This window comes from Meleagris gallopavo, chromosome 4 (genome assembly GCF_000146605.3).
Source record: "Meleagris gallopavo isolate NT-WF06-2002-E0010 breed Aviagen turkey brand Nicholas breeding stock chromosome 4, Turkey_5.1, whole genome shotgun sequence".
Taxonomy (NCBI): domain Eukaryota; kingdom Metazoa; phylum Chordata; class Aves; order Galliformes; family Phasianidae; genus Meleagris; species Meleagris gallopavo.
The window spans coordinates 58,108,170-58,124,610 of NC_015014.2; the positions used below are offsets into that span (position 1 = coordinate 58,108,170).

Below are 16,441 nucleotides of genomic sequence, written 5' to 3' on the forward strand. Positions count from 1 at the left end.
AAAGTATGAAGAGAATATATATATATATATATATATTATTTTTTTAAGTATTTTCTTTTAAAATGTTATTTTCCTGCGAGTCCTATTAAGCCTGATGCTTTTAATCAACGTAACACAGGCTTACAGAAACTCACAGTTCTACTGAAATATTTCTGGGTTTAGAAATGCTGATTCCATTCCTGTTTAGTGATTCATCAAAGTACACTTAATCATTAATTAAAAGTACATTTAATTGTTAATTAAAACATTTTCAATAAGAGTATTGCTCATTTATTAAATATATATATATATAAAATAATTAAGGGAATATTACACCAAATAAGCACTTACAGTATTCTATTCCTCTTGCTGTCTTACCCCTTCAACAGAGGAAAATCCATAAAGTCTGTAAATCACAATTTTGTAAAGCCCATATTTAAAAAAAACTTTCAGCATTAATGACCCTCACAAACTTTGGACTGACTCACTGTCTCTTCAATAAGCAATAAAAGGAAAAGGTATCACTCAAAATAATTGTGAAAATTATATGGCAGATGAGCACGCAAATGTAAGAGCTGGTATCTGTGACTGAAATAACCAAAATCAACAGCCACTGGATTAAGAAAAAGTCAATGATAGATTGTAAGGGCCTTTTGATAGAACAGTTGCATAAATGCTGAAGTTTTCGTATGCATTTGCCCATATTTTACTAGAAAAAGCAGGCAGCTTACTATTGCTGTAAATAAAGATAGCATCTAACAAATGTAACAGGCAATGCTGTAGACTGGAACATAATTACCTTGGAATCGAAAATTAGGAAATGAAAGACCTGCTGGGTCATACAATCTCCTTTCCTGCTCACAAGGCAGGTCTGTTCTCAGTAATATATTCTGAGATAATAAGATAAGCTGGAAGATACACCAAAATGGCTTACAAAAAAAGTATTTAAAATGCTGAATAAAATGCAAGGGCCTTGAAAACAGAGCTAAACCAAGATGCAAATGGATTTTATACTTTAACAAAGCAAACATGCAGTGGACAAGGTTTCTTGCCTTGTCTTGCCTGTACAGCAGACAAACTTAAGAGACATGCTGCCTGGACAAAAACACCCAAGCAAATCTCTTTTATTCATATAAGAGGTAGTAAGCAGAAAGTTTAACTGATGCATTTTTTTCTGTTTGATTTCTCACATTCCGTGTGCTTGTTCCTTAGGCTCCACACATCACCTGTTCCAGTGGTTTCCTCTAAAGCTACAATTCTGTTCCTATGTCTCTAACCAAGTTTGTTGTTAAGAACATTGTATAAGAAATACAGTACTGTAAACATTCAAGTAATAAAACAACTAAGTCAAAAATGAACTTGAAAGACCAATGCTTAAGAGTGCTGCAAACTTATCAAGGAAATTGCTGCACAACACTGCGTGTGCTTTCTTTTCTCTTGGCTACAGTCAGGGTCCCTCCCTTCCTAAGGTCTCCCAGTGGAGGTAGCATGGCCTCGCACCTTTCTACCTCCACAAGATCACATCACAGCATAAAGCAATGGCCAGAGGACATGCCTGAAGTCAGCAAATTTCTGCAGCATCACCTGTGTTGCATGCCATGATGCCACTCTGCCTTGGGGCCTCGGTACCAGCAGCACTTTATCAGCAGGGCAAATTAACCAAGTCTGATGGATGGAGCTCAAGAACCGGGGGGGGTCACGTACTATGCTGGGCATTTATGAAATAAGTAGAAATACTGTTGTAGAGCATAAATGAGCACATGATGGATAAAGCTTGACTTGTGGCTGGAAGGGATATATAAAAATCGATTGTAGGGATAAATAGGCCTGACATACTAAATGACATTTGCAAAGTACTGGATCTCTGAGAAGGGACTGAGAACAATAATGAAAGACACACAAGTGACACCCTACACAGAGTGAACTGAAGTATAAAAATAGCACTGCACTTTTTTGGTTTTGAAAACACTGTTTCCTGGAAATTCCACTGAAGAGTTAGACTGTAGAGGCTGTCAGCTCATGCTGCTGGATCTGCAGGGGTTGAGCATTTGTGAGAAATCAGTTCCCAGGTGCATGACAGAGAATTGGTCATTAACAATTACAACCAGACAGTTATGTCAGCTACTAGTTTATTACTAATTAGAAAAACAGAAGAAAAGAGAGAGATACTTGCATGAATACTGATTGTTCCCAGCTTCTTAATTTTCTTTGTTGTGAAAGACTATTTTCCAGCTCTTTGCTTAGTTTCTGCCTGGTGAGCTGAAGCAACTCTTCAGCAGCCGTGCTCTTTTCACGTTCTTCCCTTTCAAGGTGTTCGTGTTTAACAATGATCTCTTTTTTATGCTCCTCCACAACTTCCAGCAGGAACATCTTTGGCACACTGAGCTTTATCAGCTCTTGCACAAATACTCCATATTGAACAAGTTTAAGTTCTTCAACAGTTTTCTCTGTCAGATTAAATATAAGGTCTCTCAGCTCTTCACTGCCTTCATTATCCAGCTTTTCAGTAAGTTCTTCAAATTCAATGGCATGATCACTCAGAAGAGTTTTCCAGTGGCTCAGGTAGTCAGTGATCTCCCTTGAGGTTTTGAAGGAGTTCCTTGCGGACAACTGCTCCTTCCGTTGCTCTTTCTGCAGATTCATTTGCCAAAAAGAGGAACAAAATTAAGAGAAGAAACAGCTCTCAAATTTAAGCTTGTTAAACATGCATATTATAGCAAAACAAAAATTCTGCTTTTCAGTGTTCTCAAAACTGCTTTTCAGTGTGTGGAGATCTACTCAGTATGCAACACGATGGCTTTATGTGCACCAAGCAGGCCTGAGATTGTTTGAATTATTGTTAGACAGAAAGGCTAGGATCTAAAGAAATGTATGATCATGTGGTTTGATCCAATCCCGAAAAGATAAAACTGTAACAATGCACAAGTAGACTAAGCAAATGGGCTTCATGAGTTTCTTCACTTACATTAATTTCTTGCAGGCTTTTTTTTTTTTTTTTAAGTAACAGCTGTTAATTACTGAATAATAAACACAGTACAATACATGATCATACACAGCAAATAACAATGGACATTTATTTTCATCTCTGTTTTGGCTGACCTCCATCCTAAGAACTATATCTTACTTTTCAACACATTCAATTTTTCCTTCACGTTAAGCCCTGGAAAAATAAATCGACTGAAAATAATTACCTTTTGCAACATTTTCCACTTTCGCTTGGTAATGAGTTTCTGATGAAGCTTTTGCTTTTCTTGTTTTAAATCATGATCGAATTTTTGTTTAACAGAATTAATTTCAGCCTCAGCTCGGTCCAGCAGCATTTCCAAATGACTTTCATGTAGATGACCCGCTCTGTAATAATAATGGTGTTTGAAACCTCTTACCCCAAATTCTTATGAGCAAAAGGATATTTAAAGCAATTAGTACAGTAACAAGGCTCAACAAAGCAGGCTCAAAGATCTTTGTTTTTTTAGCAGTAACATAATTCTTAAATGAACAAGCAGATAATAGAAAGATAACCCTAATCTTAAAGATGAATGCAGAATCAAGGCAGTTTGTGAGGGCAGAGTATGAAGAAGGAATGGGAAGAAGGAAGGGAAGGTAAATGCAAAACCAATTACATATCATTTAGTAATGTAAGTAATATTCAAATGAGACATTTCAAACCTTATATATTATTCATAATATTTACATTTTTCATTTAATGCCACTGGGATGCAACTCTAGATGTCTTTTATATTTCCTTCTCATTAGAAGCAATTTTCTCTTTTAAGGATGTAATGTAATCAAATAACTTAAATTCAGCTTTCTTATTGCATTTAAATAAGAAAAAGATTTCAAACAGCGAAATACAATACTATGACAGAGCAAATCCTCAGGCTTAGGCACACAGTTATTTCACACTGGAGTTTAGATCTACCCGCAGTTGCTATCCTATTTAACATTAAAGACTAAGCAAAATACGAACAGTTTAATAGTTATAAAAACTCTCTTCCTATACACTCAAATTTAATTTCTAAAATTGTCTGCTGTCCTATTTACACTATCTACAATAGAAATTTCCCAAATCTTTCTCAAACAACAGAAGAATGGAAGAACATCCTAATGCAGACTGTCTTAAGTCAGGCCAGTCTGCTGGGCAGTATTATTTCATATTAAGTACACTGGAGATTTGAAGTGGTGCTGAAAAGGTTAAATGAAATTTGGAGCAGAAAGCACCACTTCCAAAGCTGAATCTGGATGTTGTCCAAACATTTCCTGGTTTAACTTCCAAATCCCCTCTTCCCATATCAATATTACATACAAAGCTTGGGTTCAATACAATTTTGAAAAATTTGGTATGTTGGTCTTTATATGTTGGTCTTCCAGGTCTCTGTTCCTGCATGATACCTAGCAGATTTGATAAGCTACAGTAGTGGCTAAACACAGCAATCTACCATTATAACCTTCTCCATGTATTGGGTCTCATTCTGTTTTATTAGGATTTGTTCATACTGTTGCAGCCTTATTCTAAGTATAATCTTCAAAATACAAGCTAAAATAAGTGAAGCAGAATATAAAGTTTTAACTTGATTGCAGTTACCTCATTATAAACGTGGTGTCCAAATTCCACAACTCTCACCTCTCCACCTAGAGCTCATGCATCTGCAGGTATCTGAGCAAGCCACAAAATAACCTCCATGTACTGACTGTGCTAGAAAGAAACTCAGATCTGCATTCTCACAGTTATGTCAACCAGAGAATGCATCCTTTTACAGAGGTTTCTTCCAGTGTCTACTGCATGTTTCTAATCCGCTGTAAGGAGGATTAAAACACCTCTCAGCAACTTGAGAGCAATTCACCATTCTCATACATTCTGGCAAAGTCATTTTTGCCTTGAAAGTAAATAAAGCTCAGTGTTATGTCCAAGCAAATCATTATGGACCCAAGAGCACCAAGTTTCGTATCTGTATTTGATAGATCTCATGCTTCCTTTCTGATCAAGCCCAAGGCAAAAGATTATTGCATCAAAAGTAGATTTATTATGGTAAGATAATAACCACGTATTATTTTTAACACTTTCAGCCTATCTCGTATTGAAGAAATAAACCGAGTCTTACTCCACCCAATTAAAATCCCTGTCTAGAGCAGTGGAAAGAGCTGCAATAGAAAAAGATAGATGTGCTGGAATCATCCTGCAAATGAAAAATTTCAAAACAGACATGCAACATAGAATGACTGGAAGAAGATGATTCATCTTAGGATTAAAAAAAAAAGTCTACATTATTTCAATTTAGGGTTGTTGATTATTTAGAGATCCGTATGACTGTATCTCAAACTGCATTTGATGATCTATTCATTTGGAATCTACTTAAAAATCCCAAATAATAAGATAGTGGGCAAAACTCCTGCCATTACAGAGGTCTATAGGAGTTTAAACAGTAACTTCTATTAATCGGTATTATGGTAGTTCCTAGGAGGCTCTGTCTTCTAAGAAAACTTCATTTCTAGTTCCATACAAATACAGAGTAAAAACAGTTGGTATTAGAAGTGAAAGACATCCTGTTCCCAAAGGACTGTGAACTGAAATACAAAATAAAAGGAGAGGAGAAAGACAGTGAAACAGTATAAGACTGTATGATATGTTTGGTCTCAGCATACCAGACACTGAGAAAATGTGCAGACACACGTTTAATGTTTTTGTACAAGGAGAACGTTAATGAAGGAGAATACTAGAGTAATGACAGAGGGGTTTACAGGAAGATTCATGCAAGTGCAATGAGTGTCTTGGAAGGTACAGAGACACAGTGTGGGCCCATGAAAAGCACACATCATAGGTCAATTGGAAAAAAACCTTGATTTCTCTGTACACAGTGAAAGCCTAAAGGTTTAGAGAAAAATGTGAAGAGTACTAAAAGTAAAAAGTAGTAGGTTGTATTAGATGTAATAGAGAACTGCCTAATGAAAGCTGTACCCCAGCAAAGGACTGTTTCATGGAAGCTAGAGAAGAGAGTCACTGGAGCAGAAGAGATCAATCAGAAAAGCTGTATATGGAGGTTGTCTCAAAACAGACTGTATGGAGAGAACCTGCATGATGATGTCCACGTTACTGCACTTCAGCTATTTTAGGATTTCACCTGCCAAGCTGGCATACTACCGTTAATAACTGAGGTAAATAATTCAAGGCTGTAAAAGCTAAATACAGAAAAGAGCTACATGCAGAAAAGGCTGTAAGAAATCATGAGAAAGCTTAGTGCTGTTGCATTACTACTGGAGATATTCACTTTCCAGCACCTTCTTCCTGAAAGGTTCAGCATGACACTGTGTGGAAAACTGCTTAGGTTATAACAAGGCCCACGTAAATGAAGAATATTCAGAAGGACAACACAAGATGCTTTGATTATCTCTGTAAGAAAAGATCAAAGCAACACTTTGCTTCAAAAAACACAATTCACGATGAATGCTTGTAGATATTAAAATGTGAGGATTTTTGAGAAGCAAGAAAACTTCTTTGAAAGTGCAGATATTTGCACAAGAACAATGCAATGTTACAGCTGCTGCAGTTCAAAAATATCAAGAGCTCTGCACTGTTGTGTATACTCAGAACAACACTGGGCTAAATACTTTCTCCAGTTGCCTTTTGACTCACTGACTCTTCAAGGGAAAACATGAAGAGCCCAGACACCTCTGAAAATGTATCATTAGAGTTGGAATTTAAAAACAACAACAACAAAACAAAACAAACAAAAAAAAATTTCAGGCTACAAATAATCATTTTCATGTCTATTTTGAACTGCCTTGCTCTCTGATAAATTTTGTATATTCTATCATGGTCTCTACCCATACAACTTATTTGTTGTTATATTTATTTCTGAATCTGTTAGTTTGTAATACATTGGTTTCTCAACTCAAGATAAATAGTTCTACATTTTAGAATTCCATTTCTAACTGTAAGTTTCAGGCCCATTACCAAAGCTAGACACAAGAAATCAAGATAGACCTGTATTTACATTTAGACGAGCAGTTGAAACAGTAATTCGAAAAATAAGAGGATATTATGGACAAAAATTTAAAGTAGCAGCTCATCAAACCAAACTATGCTTGCTCAAATTTTAACTCCCAAATTTTTAAATATACCTTAAATCAGTTTAGAGGTAAAAACTGAAATTCAAGCCTGCCTAGCACAGATTATAACTTCCTCTGGGCTTATACTAGTTATTTCAGTTTGCTTGTAGGAAAAAAAATAACTAGCAAAAAATTTAAATCACTACATTCTGTAATTTGTTCTTTAGAATGGAATTTGGCCAAAATTTGCTTGAATGGAATTTGTGACCCAGCAGATATGGGAAATTACAGGAAAATAACTAGTTCTACACTCAGAAAGTGAGATGGGATTTATTCTCTACAAATGTCATCTAGAACTATGGATACATTTCCTTTGTCTGCCAGTCTGAGAAGTTTGAAAGAGGAGCATTACAGAGTTAATTTTTCATCTTGGAAATTATGCTTTAAGAGGGAAGAAGCTGTTGGCATTTTGGGGGAAGGGTATTTTTTGTATGTGTGTGTACAATCATCCCTCCTATTATATTTTTGGAGATGAAATCCACTAGGTCTTACTAATACTACATGTCTTTTCTTCATTCTGTTGCTGATTTTTCTGACTATTAAGCGCAGTAACAAGCATTGAACACTGAGTGGAACCTATTCAGCTTGAGAAGTCCCAGTTGTTATTGCAATGATTTGATCCAAGGATGCAGTGGTTATACAGATGAGTTTCTCATTAAGGCTTTTCACACAATGACATCTGTGAAAACATTTCTTGCATAATATGTTTTTGAAAAGTGGCATGAACTGATGGAAAGGAACTTTCTGTGGAAGATGTGCCTGAGTTCTATTTCCTATGCCAAGAGATTTATTTTTGTCTTAGAGCCACACAGCTGCAGATTTTAGCAAAATAGGCAAAGCAGTGTAAGCATATGGGAAGAACCGCTCTCTGATCAACAAATCTTGAGGCTGAACTCAGCATGTCAGTAAACAGGATGAGTAAGCAAAGGTTACACGAATTAAATAAGTTAGTGTACCATCTCAACAGATGCAATCTTTTGGTTTTGGACAGACTTCCTGCTTTCTAATATTAAATTACTTTTAATGTAAGTCAATATCATGAAAGAGAATACACAAGGTAAAGTCTGATACATCTCTCCAGTTTGACTCTTGCCACTGATGCCAAAAGGCTGGTGTTGCATTACCTATGTTAAACTTGTTCCCTTAATGCATGCCCATATGATGCCAGTGAATAATACCAATGCAGACATCTGAAACACACAAATTAAGATGCATACACAGGACTGTAGCAGAAGTGCTGGATTGTTTTTCAGCCAATTGACACTGGTATCAGTTACAAAATATTAGAATAAGCTCAACTGCCACATATATTTTTATGCACCTTTCTGGCTAGGAAACATAAACACCAAGATAGACACCAAAAAAATAGCTGAGGCATTTACCTTTCCATCTTATTAATGAGATTCAATATCTGAGTTGCTGCTGCATTTATAAGAGCAGAGGCCTGAGAATCCCTTAACTGTATCTTTCTTATAAGATATTCTCTGTAAGCAAATCTTCTGTTCAGATGATACTTCTTGCTAGCTTGCAAAAAATCCATTAGCTCTTCAATGTCTCCCTACAGGAAAGAATGTGAACAAACATATCTAATTAGATGTAATGTTAATTTCAACTAACACCTAAGGGTATCAGGTCAGACTTGCTCCTCAACAGAGAGAAGTTAAAAAGCTTTTACAAATGAAAAAACCAGTAACCTCATACAAACTTAAGTCTGGAGATCATGTTGAATTATTAGCATTATTTCATCAAAAGAAAATAACATGCAGAGCCTTTGGTATGAATACCTCTATTTTGTGTGTACTCTCCTAAATTGACTTCAAAGACAAGGATACATCTCCCACGTGTCCAGCACAGCGTGGGAAAAGCCACCCTAGCTGTACACAGGCTGGCTCAGAAGTTTCTGCTTTCAACAATTTGGAATAGGAAGGGTTTAAGTCTACAAATGGCTGCGGTAGACACCAAAGGTGTGTACAGGATGGTCTCTAGCACACATTCGGCTAGCATCAGGTATCTAAGACAACTTCTAATACTTAGGTCACCCATGTTCAAGTAGCAAAACCAACATGTTAAGGATTTCTTTCACTTGCTGTATCATTTATGGTTGCTTAGCTAACTTTTGGAGAAGTTCTTACAGCATGTACATCTTTTAGTGACCCATGTGCTGCTTTTTTGTACAAAGCATTGACAATGCACCTAGTTTTACAAGTAGACCTTATCTTTTAACACTTACTTTTCAGATATTGCTTTGTAACCTCCAAAACTTCAACGTCTAGGATCCCAACACTCATTCTTCCAGAAAAAGGCAGAAGAACAAGAGTTTTTAGAATCCAGAACACTAATTTCCAACACAGAGTAATAAGTCCTTTAAGGACACAAACTATGCTGTTGTAATGCACCCTGACATTTCTGTCAGAGGCAGAGGGCCCCATTAACATCACCTAGGGCAGACTTGGAACCAGAAGCTTGCTGCATGAACACAAATCTGCTCACAGTCCACACTTTGGGAAAGGGCTCAAGGACAGAACTCTATTAAGACAGCCTTCAGGAGCTATGCGGAGACCCAAAATACTCACTGCAGAACTTCAGATTTGTATATCACAATCTCCCCATGTATAGTGTAGATACGTTTTCAGCCTTATTTCTTCTGCATGACATAGGTGACCTCTTAGTCTTATTTTCTTCGAGCAGTAAAGACTAGCTTTAAAAATTTGGGCACTTTGAAAATATTACCCATGAAAACAGAAGTCAAGTACTTAGCAAATAATATTGTAGCAAATACATCTAATTCACTGTCGTAGAAAAAGTCTGTGCAAATGCATTCATATACAGTTGTATAGATATCTAAACGTACATAGTAATGGTAATATACTTTTAAATGTTATTCCTATGAAAATCCATTATAAAAGTGATAATATGTTGGTAATACGTTTTAGGCACAAGTGCACATGCTTCCTGAAACATTTTACAAAAGTTACTATGGGTTTTGTATTCTGTCATCATCTTAAGAAGAGAACAGTTGTCCTATTACCTGTATTTTAGAGTAATCTTCTACTAATGATTTTGCTATTTCCAGTTTCAGTTCTCCTTTGAAAGTAGCATTTGTTATCTCTGTAAAGAAGATGTTATGGAGCTCCTTTCTTTGGGAAACAGTTAGTTGTCTATAAGCCTTTGCAAAATATTCCTCCTGCTTTACCAGAAGGAACCTCTTCAGATGGTCCTGCTCCAGACTGTGAAGTCTATCCAGAAGACTTCTGTATTCTACAGCAGGCTGCAGAGAAGAGAATAATAACTAACTGAATAAATTCAGCATTCAACATATTTTTAAGCATTGAAGTTAGTAGCTCATGTGCATCTTATGCACACTCTGATTACTATCATTTCAGGTTTGAAGAAGGCTAATACTGAATCTGTGTACACTTCCCATGTTTATCTGCTGGAATGATGGACTGTACAACAGTCAGTTTATAACCCAAATGACACCTCCAAGGCATTATTAGAACTGAGAAGCATTCTTGAAGGTAAACCAACTTCATGAGATTCAACATTATATATATATGAAATTAATTTCTTACATTCAGCAATCTTGAAATCATATTAAAATTGAACAGACATAAGTCAGAAAACACTCACAGACATCTAAAAACAGATACAAATTAGAAAAAAACCTATTACACTGCAAATCTTTGGAAGTTTTTATTATCAGTGACCTACTTTATCTATCAGTTTCTACAAATTAATCCAATAGAACCACTTTAGAGTTACAACAATGGAGCAGAATTAAATAGCAATTAATTTAAAAGCTTCTTTGCAAGAAATACTTTCTCATAGCTCGCCAGTAAGATTTACATATTCGCAGTTTTAATCTCAGATGGCATAAACTCATTTTAGAATCAAAACATGCATGTCCTAAAGAGCAAAGGATACTTCTTATGTCAGCAGAGCTATCAAAGTGTTATGTGAGTCTTGTTCTGTATTTCATACTATTCATATTGAGAGAACTATCCTCTGCACTGAGCCTCCATAAGCTCACCCCTTATTCCCAAGTGATTCACTGTAGGCAACGAACAATTAATCTAAAAGCAAGGAATATCCATTCTCTGTTTTGACCAAAAAGGATGAAGAAGCTTTTGCTACATATGCTTGTCACCGCTGTATCTCTGATGTCACCCACTGGCAGGAGTTCAAGTGTGAGACATCCCTAATTCTCCAGCATGTCCTCTTGGACCAAGTTCCATGGCAAGTAAAAAAAAAAACAAAAAACAACCACATTCTTTCATAGATTCTGCTGGGTTTTACCGTTCTCTTTCAAAAAGCAAAACTACTGCCAGGATCTTAGGAGACTGAAAGTCGGATAACAGAATATAAGTAGATCATAGATGGATAAGGACAATAATTGTATTGGTCTTAATTCTTTTAATGACTGCTACTGTTTGGGATTTCTAATATAAACAAGACTGAAAGAGCAGCAATGTATTTTGTGCAAATAAAATCTGCTGGACTGAATGCATGTTAGTAAAAATTCAAAAACTGAACTCTGAATAATTTGAAATCAAAGTTCTTCCAGAGCCTCAGCATGTTGAGGGTACTTCACCAGAAAACCCTCAGCAAAACGCTTTTCTCTAAGTTGTTACCACAAATTGCTACGGAAGTCCTTCACAATTATAGGTACATGTTATGCAAACAGAAAAATAAATCAAGTGTTTTTACAGAATGCCAAAAACTTAGGAAATGTCTATAATGATAGCAGACACAGGCATGTATAAAGGTCTAAGAGAATCTATTACTAAAAACAACTTATCCAAAGACAGCTGGAAATTCAGAAGTGCCACATCCAATACCCACGCACCCACATGTGCTCCAGAACCAAAGCACCACTGGTAAATCACAAAAGGTGCTATTTCTTCCCACCAAGTCATCCTCTTCAATTTGAGTTATGAACTTAGACAAGCATGAAACATTAACTTGAATATTTTAGCATTTTAAGGTTACAGAGGTGAAACACTCAGAAATTACCAGAATTCTCTCCAGACGTGAATTAAAAAGGAAAAAAAATAATAATCAGTTTTACTGTAAAATTCACTACATTTGAAAGAAGATGTGGAAGAACTGAGCATGATTTCGTATCAGGGACACTGAAATGGAGGACAGATGACTTCAGCTCTACTTCCTGAAATGACTACCTATGAAATCCCAGGCAATAACAGCCGTTCAGTCAGAAATCTCTGATCGAAAGTATTGGGCATAAGCACTAAGATTTTACTTACAGAGAGACCCTAAATTTGAAAAGAATCATATTCATTTTAACATTATTTATCCCACTGTTACTGAGAGGCTATTTTCAAGAAAATTTCACTCCCTGCTCTGCTTTAAATATAGACTGCTCTAGTTGCCTTCATTTGGTTTAGAAGAAAACAGTCCTTGGTGGAGATGGCTAATGTATTTTCATTATCTTCAAAATATGAATATTGGAGAAATTTTATCTGTACTGTACGTTTTATGACGCAGAGTAGGTTTATGATTCTACTCTGAATGTGTAAAATACTTTCTTTCCTAGAATTCTTAGAACTACTGCAGTACAAAATAATAAATAATGATGAACTAATTTGCAAGGGTAAGCAACTATGCAAGCAAAAAATAAATCAAGATAGTGGTGGCCTTTTGTTTTCAGGTGTCACAGATTCTCAAGATAATTTCATTTTCCTGGTAAAGCAAAACTGTTTCTTGCTAGTACCCACTCTCATTAAATCTGATCTTTTGAAAACATCTAATTTGCGGAGTCCTCTAAGAGAGCAACTCAGCCATCCTACTGCAAAAGAGAAACCATCTACATAAAACTACATCATGCAAAGTTTCTCCATTCTATACAAGACTTACCATTTCACTCACTTTCTTCATTAACTCTTCAGCCTCTTCATTTGCAGCTCTCTCCTTCTGGCGTTGAGCCTCCATCTTCTTCCTTGTTTCCAGATTACATTCAGCTGTTAAAGCCACAACCTTTCTTTCGTACTCTTCCTGAAACTCTCTCTCCATTGTAAGGAACTGCTTTTTGAAAACTGAACTCATCCTCTTCTCCACATGTGGAATGAGACTGTGACTTAAAACCATGTTCTTCATCATCATAACAATCACTTCTTTACAGATCTGCATCCGATATGCCTCCAGATCAGCATCTGCCCGAGTCAGACTGGCAACTTCCAAGCTGTAGAGAGATCATCAAGACTGTTTCACATCTCATGAAATTGCTATCATAAAACAAGGATATCTAAACTCATTGAATGCTGTGTAAATGAGAATGGTAGTGAGAGAAGTGCAGGAATACATCAGCGTATGATTTTACCAATCATGACAGTACTCATTTATTTAAAAGTAGAGTGAACTGATTTCTACTACATTAACTTCAATGAAAGATATATATTCATACACTTCTGTTTTAGAGGAAGAAAAGGTAATTGTTTTCTTTGGAATGCAAAACATTTCCTCATTTTAAAAGAGAAAAAAAAACATTCTACAAAAACAAAACTGAGAACGATAACAAAACTGTGCTGGTAAGCACCCAATGTGGATGAAGTGAGCAACAGAACAGACTGTAAGTTGCCATCCATATTAATGCATTACTCTTTTGTATTCTCTGCAGGGTATAGGGGAAAGGTTTGATTATGTGCTGATGGAAAAAAAAAAAAAAAAAGCTGAAAAAGTGAATATATCTCTTTCAATAAGAGTAATAAAGTTCTAGAAAAGACAGTTTAATTTTTGTTAAACAAAATGCCATAGATGCTATGTTACATATAAATACAGTCCCAATTATCTTTAGAGCTAATTAAACTGGAATGACAATTACTCTCATTTCATATAGGACTTATCTATGGTAATTTCTGTAGCTTTACCAATTCAGATAAGAAGGTATTTTTTGCCCTCACATGCCAATTTAGATGAAAATACAGCTCTGTCTGCTTCCATGTAGATTAAGAACCTTTTAAAAAAGTCTACAAAATCTAACAAATACACTTTTGAAAGCCAAAAGCCATCCATTCTTTTTTTTGCAGTTAAGCTAAATTATTGTTTTTATTTATTCTGCAGCCAAATGGTGCTCACAGCATCTTACAACCCTTTCTCATTGAAACATGAAAGATTTCAATTCCTTAACTGTCACTAAAGGGCAACACCTCACAGTTTACCACTTTGATAGACAGCTTGTAACACAACATTAACCTCTTAACAACAAATGCAGACTTTCTTCCATCAATGCTTGGAACAAAGGTTAAGCTACTCCTAATCCACCTAATCTATCCACTGGTTTTATAGTCTTCAGCAGTGATCCAACAACAGAAATCAAAACCAAACACCACCACAAAACTTTCTGTTATCTTAAGGTTATCTTTCCCTTAATTTTCCCACAGCATTTATTTCTTTTTACTGCAAGTCATTCCAGACTACACCTGACTGCGTTCTGAGTAAGACTTTCATGCTGCCCTACAGGAAGAACTATGGTACCTGATTTAACTCTGCTCCTCAAGATCCTAATGCCAAAAGCAGAAGATATAGTTTACCTTATCACTCACTTGATGATAAGTGAGGCTTTTAAGATCATGACTGCATGTAACCTGCAAGTCTCACCTTCTACTTTCCTGACAGCATATTTATTAAGAATACAATGGAGCAGAAGAAGCACATGAATTGTTCCACCAATTTAGGGGTAATAACAAGAATAAAAAGTAATTGTAAGCCACAGCTCTCGCAAGTCACATCCTGGCATACAGTGGTCACTTTTTAGTGGCAGCTGAAGAAAGATTCTGTCTATAAAAATCTGAAATGTACCTTATACCTTATATGAAGTGCTCTGCTTCTGATCAGCCTCCTCCAAGCAGGCTGCAGGAGCAAATCAAGCCGACCACGTGGACCTTGCCTCAAGCTCTCACACCAATGAGAGGTGCATCTAGGTTTGAAGGTACCCTGATCCTTAGCAAGCTGCATTTTAGACATCAATAGGCAGTTCTTGGCATTAACCTACTTTTGAAAGTCTTTGACACAAGCAGTCAGCACAAAAAAAGAATCCTCTACATAGAATACAACAAATGCTTTCAGACACAAGTCCCCAAGGAGAACAATGCTTACAATCAACCAGATTAAATGAGCAATGCTTCGTGTTACTCAGAAGAAAAAAATCATAACCTGACAGTCTGCATTCTTAGACCAAAGTAGATTTAATAAGTTGCTTTAAACACTCTGCACTCTTCAAGCAATTGATGCTTAAAAGGTCTTGCATCTCTTCCTGCGCATATTCAACACAACAGAAACATGAAAGCCAGTGAAATAGAGTTAGCAGATGTCAACCTGTTGATGAAAAAGATCAAAGCTTCTTTTGGGCAAAGCATGAAGAGAAAGCGTAAGGATAGGACAGAAGATAGGTGGTACAAAAGGGGAGTGGAAAGGAAAAGTGAACAGACAGAAAATGAAGCTGCAAACAGCAAGTGTAAAGATTTTTAACTCACTTGAAGAGGAAGAAGGTTTAAAGATCTGTCAGAGAAATCTGGGAGGTGAAAATCCCATATGCCAAACACAGAGAAACAGAGAGAGAGAGTCCAATGTCATCCACGGACCTAATAATAGAATACAGGAAAGCAACTAGTGTCAGGGAAGAAACAAGCATAGTTAATTAGAACAAAACAAATACACACACAGGAAACCTCTAATTAACTATAAAATAATTGTGTCTTTAAGTTTTATTATCCAAATTAGAGGTCACAGAGGGAATTTTACAACAGGATAATTAATAGCTGCTGAATGTAACAGTCCTAAAATGAACTAATGGCTTTTAGACACATTTTTAAAATTAACATGGAGTTCATAAAGATAAGAATTACTCTCATACAATTTTCTAATTCTAAAGGGGAGAGAAACATCAAGTGAACTTCCCTTTGGTGATATTTTTTTCACCAAAACAAAAAAGCCCCTCATCTATCATCTGCAAATGGTACCCAGTTAGTAGCACTCACACTGCTACAGCATCCAGAGGAGACTGCAGCCCCATGGCAGTGGAGCTGTAGCAAGGAAGGGAAAAGGAGGACAAGAAAGAAGTATTACTGTCCATGGTGTCTTGTTATGCTTCAGAGAAGTGAAGATGGACAGAGGGAAATCCTGCATGTCAGACACAAGGAATCATATGACTTGACTCAAAACACTACCTTCCTGTGCTGGTAAGCAAAGAAAACCAACTCAAATGTAACAGGAATCAATGGTATTCAGCTACAGATGTGGTTTGTTTCCTAAATCATCTATTTATTGAGTGATTAATAATACATCATTAATACATGTAGGTGTGACTTTTTTTTCCCTTCTTTTTCACTCTTTTTTTTTTTTT

At 36.1% G+C, this 16,441-nt stretch overlaps 1 protein-coding gene across 1 annotated transcript; it reads right to left on the minus strand.

Moving 5' to 3' along the window:
• Positions 1–355: 355 nt before the first annotated feature.
• On the minus strand, positions 356–15,674 carry LOC104909289 (limbin-like). The gene is made up of 6 exons (XM_010710409.2): positions 15,573–15,674; positions 12,958–13,282; positions 10,112–10,351; positions 8,466–8,641; positions 3,171–3,330; positions 356–2,610 (listed from the first exon to the last, which is right to left on the minus strand). The coding sequence occupies exons 2-6, from the start codon at positions 13,228–13,230 to the stop codon at positions 2,119–2,121; spliced, it is 1,341 nt and encodes a 446-aa protein (XP_010708711.1). The 5' UTR covers positions 13,231–13,282; positions 15,573–15,674; the 3' UTR covers positions 356–2,118.
• Between the last annotated feature and the right edge of the window lie 767 nt (positions 15,675–16,441).

Excerpts from the sequence above, each read along its gene's own strand:
- LOC104909289 (XM_010710409.2), bottom strand. The coding sequence starts at position 13,230 with ATGCAGATCTGTAAAGAAGTGATTGTTATGATGATGAAGAACATGGTT. Across the intron at positions 10,352-12,957 it reads TGAAGAAAGTGAGTGAAATG|CCTGCTGTAGAATACAGAAG; the intron begins GTAAGTCTTGTA and ends TCTTCTCTGCAG. Across the intron at positions 3,331-8,465 it reads CTCATTAATAAGATGGAAAG|AGCGGGTCATCTACATGAAA; the intron begins GTAAATGCCTCA and ends TTATTATTACAG.